This window comes from Zingiber officinale, chromosome 5B (genome assembly GCF_018446385.1).
Source record: "Zingiber officinale cultivar Zhangliang chromosome 5B, Zo_v1.1, whole genome shotgun sequence".
Taxonomy (NCBI): domain Eukaryota; kingdom Viridiplantae; phylum Streptophyta; class Magnoliopsida; order Zingiberales; family Zingiberaceae; genus Zingiber; species Zingiber officinale.
This window is the reverse complement of record NC_055995.1, coordinates 87,936,546-87,942,391: the sequence shown is the minus strand read 5'-3', so window position 1 is coordinate 87,942,391 and position 5,846 is coordinate 87,936,546. Positions and strand designations below refer to the sequence as shown.

Below are 5,846 nucleotides of genomic sequence, written 5' to 3'. Positions count from 1 at the left end.
TCTGGACTCTTTCGTGTTTACCAAATTCCATACTTGTCTCATTAATGGATCGACATTTATTTCTCTTAGAAAAAGGATAAAACCTCTCTTGATTAAATGTGATTAGCTTAATTGAGCTTTCTAATGCTGTGAGGCTAAGCTACTACTTTAATCTCTTCCTTCCATTCCTTCCATCACTTCTTTTGCTAACCCTAAAGCTCTGTAAGGTTGTACCATTTTTTAGTGTTGAACTTAATGTTGTTAGGTCAAAGGTAATGACTAATAAAGGTTTTACTTGTCTTTATATTTTTTAAAAGATCATTTAAATGCCATCTCTTATGGGTTTACTTAATTTTAACTATTGATGTTGTTGCCTTTTAGAAGTTTTGTTATTATTCAGCCATATTAATTGAGACTAGTGTTGATGATTAAGGGCAAAATCAGTTTAAAGCTTCCAAGTCTATCAATCATAAAATATTAGCAATATAAGATCAAAAAGTCTAGCATCATCCCTAAACCCTAAACTCTAGATTGAGGAGGTGAAGAATGAATTCGAATATCGTTGCAAAACCTTTGTTTACTTTAAAGGATGAAAAGTACTAGAGTTTTGTCTTCTTATTCTTATTCTTTGAGTATCCTGACGAGGCAACCCCCCCTTCGTATAAATAATTAAATTAATTATATCTTGGAAATTTATTTTTTTCCCAAATTAATAATGCAATAAAAAAGGGGATAAATAATTCATCTGTTTTCCCCCCTCAAAGTTATAAGTGGCAACGAGTTAGAGATGGTATTGTAAAGTAATGGCCACAAAAGCCATGCATTGATGTGAAACAATTCATCCTTGTAAAGAAAGACACACTGAGCAGCTTGTGGGGACTCCTATCATTACTTATTATTTCTTTACATCATAATAATTTTGCCATTTTATTTTCATAAAAAATTCGCAATAATTTTACATTTTTTAATTCTTTATATATTCTTTAATTTAATTAAAGAAGCACCCAACCTTTCCCTCTAATATTATATAATATATTGATTTACACTTTTTCAAAAGGCTCACTTTGAAGCTTTCAATTTTACAAACTCCTTAAATGAGTAAAATACTTATGGCTAAATTATGTATCAAAGATTAATTAGGTGAAACGGTGACAATGTGTTTAGGAAGGTTTAGATAGAATAATGTAAAGGACGATAAAACGATATACACATTTGTATTTCATTGAGTGATCTGTTAAGGAAGTTTATTAGGGAGGTGATGAGAGGAATATTGGATCTCTAACTTGGGTTATCAATGTTAAACTAATGTTCTTCACTCAATTGGTTGTACTTCTATTCTTTCTTAACACCGTTTGGTAACCATTCAAGAGATTGTATTATTATAGTCTTAAGGGCATAGTCAAATTGGTTACCTTATAGTAGATTTGTAGATATGGGCAAGGGTCGATTCCCGATAAAATCGAGGAAAATATCTTTTCATGTGATGATCTATTCAATTTCTTGATTTATTTCTCTACGGATAGCTATGAGATCAATCGTGTAGGTTGCTCTGGATTAGCCTATGACCTTTTGCAAAAAAAAAAAAAAAAATCATTGTAATATTATTATGCATGCTATAAATATTCCTATTAGATTGTTTTAATGATGAATCTAAAAACGTGGATGGTATATTTTTCAAAGTAATGTGTTTTGAATGTTACATTATGGTTCTCACCTTGTAACCACCGAGTATATAAAGTTTCCTTTTCTTTTTTTAGAATTTAGGGTTTAATCCTTATATTTAATTTATAATATTGAAGTTAAAAAAATTTAAAAAATAAAATAAAATTACACAAGTGAGCATCATAAAATAGTAGAGAATCAAGATTCTATATATAATCAAACCAACTCTAAATTTTAAATCCTAAACTAAAAAAAAAAAACTTAATGCTCACGGTGATATATATATATATATATATATATATATATATAATTTTTTTAATTTAATTGAAAAGTAACAACAATAATAATAAAACAAGTTCATTATTTTTCCCAAATTTATCATATAGGCATGTCTCTTGGAATATACTTGAGTTGGTTTTGAGGTTATAATGTAGTGGAAAGATGTCAAATTATCATTTAGATAATCATATTTTGATTTTCAGTTACGACGTATTTGTAAAAAAAAATTCTCTAAATGAGATCCATAACTATGAGATGTTTAACTTTTGAATTGTCCATCATGAACGATTCTTGATTTATCTTGTCAATTAGTGAAAAATTTTGATGAGACTGGATCAATCGTCATGGATATTACCTGATTTAATATTTTTCTTTGGAATATACTTAATTAAGCTAACTCGCTATCTATCAAAACCCACCCACGCTCGTCACATGATCTTTTCTCTATTGATATTTGATATTTGATATTCAACCAGCTTTATTTATTTCCCATCAAAATAATAATAATAATAAATAAATGAAATTAATTATTCCATCCCTAAATTTTGAAGAAAATAATTAAATTTGCAAATACGTCCCTCTCACCCATCCACATCTCCATATTCTATTCCGCTTCTGTTCATGCAATGCGCCATATTCCCTTCTCTCTTCTCTATATATACCTCCTCCGCGCCCGCCGGAGCTCATCCCATTCGCCGGACTCTCTCTTCTCCGGCCACCAAAGAGGAGAAGAAGAAGCAGAAGAAGAAGCAGTGGTTTGATATCGTATATTTCGATGGAGAATTCCGAGTTGGTGAGAGCAGAGCATGAGGCGGTGGCGGAGCCAGCGCCGGAGGTGGAGGCGGAGGCGGAGGAGGACGACGCGATGCTTCCTGGGTTCCGGTTCCACCCCACCGACGAGGAGCTTGTCGGCTTCTACCTCCGCCGGAAGGTGGAGAAGAAGCCGCTCAGCATCGAGATCATCAAGGAGATGGACGTGTACAAGCACGAACCTTGGGATTTGCCAAGTAATTTAATGATCTAACAGAAAAAATTGAATGCGGCTTTGATGAGATTAATGATATGGTTGTGGCAAAATGTTGTGGTTTTGATGAGATTTGTTGTGGTTAATTAATTGTTGCAGAGTTTATGATCACGGCGGGGGAGAAGGAGTGGTACTTCTTCTGCCGGCGAGGGAGGAAGTACAGGAACAGCGTCCGGCCGAACAGGGTCACTGGCTGTGGCTTCTGGAAGGCCACCGGAATCGACCGCCCCATCCACTCCGCCTCCCACCACTGCATCGGCCTCAAGAAGTCCCTCGTCTACTACCGCGGCCACGCCGGAAAAGGCACCAAGACCGACTGGATGATGCACGAGTTCCGCCTCCCGGTCCCTCCCGCCGCCTCGACCGCCGTCGCCACCAAGAACGCCGCCACCATGCAAGAAGCGGTAGTTCAATTAATTAATTAAGCTAGCCCGATGGATTATGGATTGATCGATTACTTAATTGGTTCGGATTTGTGATCGAAATTGAAACTCTGCAGGAAGTTTGGACGATCTGCAGAATCTTCAAGAGGAGCGCCTCCTACAAGAAGCAGCCCAACAGCTACAAAACCACGATCGCTGCTCCGACGAAGTCGCCGCCGGAATCCAGCAGCGTCACCAACTGCTGCGACCCTGACGACTCCGTCTGCTGCACCTCTTCTGCCGCGGGGCTGCAACTCGTTCATCAACTAGACCACATTAACAACTCCCCCGGCGCCGTGTTTTGGAGCTCTATCAGCACAAATGTCGGCGGCCAACCCCTGTTCCCGGCGAACTCGTCGGCCGTGATGACCAACGAACATATCATCAGCCCGAGCTCGAACGATTTCATGAGAGACAGCATTTGGGACGAGCTCGGGAGGATCTCGGAGTTCTTGGCTGATGATATTGGATTCCCTTCCAATGATTCTGGATACGCCTCTTATGCTCTCGAGATCGATAACGCGATCTAATCCGTCGCCGGCGCCGGAGAACATGCATAGAGTTAATTAACTATGAATACTCTGTTTTATTTAATTAATTAAGAATATATATATATATATATATATATATATATATATATATATATATATATATATATATATATATATATATATATATATATATACATATATATACGTATTCTAATTTTATAAAAGGGAAATTAATTTCTCTCTTGTAGCTTATAAATATACTGTTTTACTTATAATAATCATCGTATAAATAAAATTCAGTACTGCGAGAGGACTTGATTTCGATGGTGATGATGAAGAAAATAAATGAATAAATATGGTGTAAGAGTGGGAAAATAAATGATTGATTAATAATAAAAAAATTTACCAACTTATTTGGTGTAAAGTTTTGGTAAATGTGACATTATTTTAACATTCATATCTTGCTTGCCAATGATATTATATTCACCATGAGTTTTACCCTTTTTTTTCCTATTAATCTTGCCTATTTAATTGTAAAAAAATTCCTCGAGCACTAGTTGTGACAATTTTGTTTTACCTTTTATAATAATAAAAATTCACCTTTCTCTTTCGATTTGAGAAAATTACGTAATTAAGGGGTTCAGGTGCATTGGTAGGCTTATTAAGCAATGTGAAAAGAATAAATAATGGAGACATCTCACCAACTTAACTAAAATTTGATATTAGTATGAATTAATTGTATATTATTTAATTGCAAAATTATATTTATAAGTTTTGTAAATTACTTCTAATTTATGTGACTTTAAAATATAATTTAAAAAATATGTTATTATTGTAATGTACTTACAAGTTAATGTTCCTAAGTTAAAAAAAAAAATGAATTTCAACTCATATAAAATCTAGTATAGAATTTGATATTCATTCCTAAATGCAAAAATGTATAGTAATTAAGAGCATCTTTAATGGTTAAATCCCTCAATAAGTTTTTTTTATAGTTCCCAATATACCACATTATAAGTATAAAAGCCTCTTAGGACTTCTCTAATGATTAAGGGTATCTCCAATGCAAGGTTTATGAGAAGTTTTCAAAATCCAAAAAGTTGAATAAAAAGTCTTGAACCATTATAGAGGTGAGGTTTGAGGTTTGTAGTTTAAGAACAGTAGTGAAAACATAAACCTACTTTTTTTGTCTCAAATTTGATGCAATATGCATGAAGTCATGGAACTCATGCTATAAACGGGGTCATAAAAAAACTCATTGAGAGCTTTAATTATTAGAGATATGTCAATAAGCTTTCATATTAGAGTAAATCTTGTAATCTGACCAGCTAGAAATCTCTATCTTCCAATTATAATGCATGCATGTAATTAATATATAAATATGATATTACTAAAATACCCTTGTACATGCATGCATGTATGTATTCTGCTGGCTAAATTCTGGCTCTTCATATTATTGATGTGATATATTGGGATCTTGAAAAAAACTCATTTAGAGCTCTAATTATTGGAGATGCCCTAAACCTCTCAATAATTTTTTTGTAATTTCCAATATGCCACATCACAAGTATAAAAACCTACTATTCTCTCCATAATTAAAAATCTCCATACGATTTTTTTTGTGTCTCCTATATTATAAATCATATATCTTTATTATTTTTTCATTTAATATCTCTATATAATTTTCATTTGATATTTTAATTAATTATGATCCTTAATTTAATTTATTTGTAATTTATAATTAATAAATTAATAAATTTATGTTTTTTAATTTAATTAAATTTATAATTTTTATTTAATATTTAATTTACTTATAAATTTAATTTAATTATAGTCATTTGTATATTTTTTTAAACTTATCTCAAATATATTTATTTTTAAAAGAAAAAAGTACCATTTTAATTATTACTAACTATTTATGAAATAAAATATTATAATTAAATGTTTTATCAAATAATTTATTTTTTTAATTGTTTGGAAAAAGTGACA

The 5,846-nt window shown here is 32.5% G+C and overlaps 1 protein-coding gene across 1 annotated transcript; it reads left to right on the top strand.

The window, feature by feature from the left end:
• The first annotated feature begins 2,545 nt into the window (after nt 1-2,545).
• Nucleotides 2,546-3,974, top strand: LOC121984857 (transcription factor JUNGBRUNNEN 1-like). The gene is made up of 3 exons (XM_042538006.1): nt 2,546-2,927; nt 3,044-3,348; nt 3,444-3,974. Exons 1-3 carry the CDS (start codon nt 2,696-2,698, stop codon nt 3,894-3,896), a joined length of 990 nt encoding a protein of 329 aa, XP_042393940.1. The 5' UTR covers nt 2,546-2,695; the 3' UTR covers nt 3,897-3,974.
• Nucleotides 3,975-5,846: the final 1,872 nt, after the last annotated feature.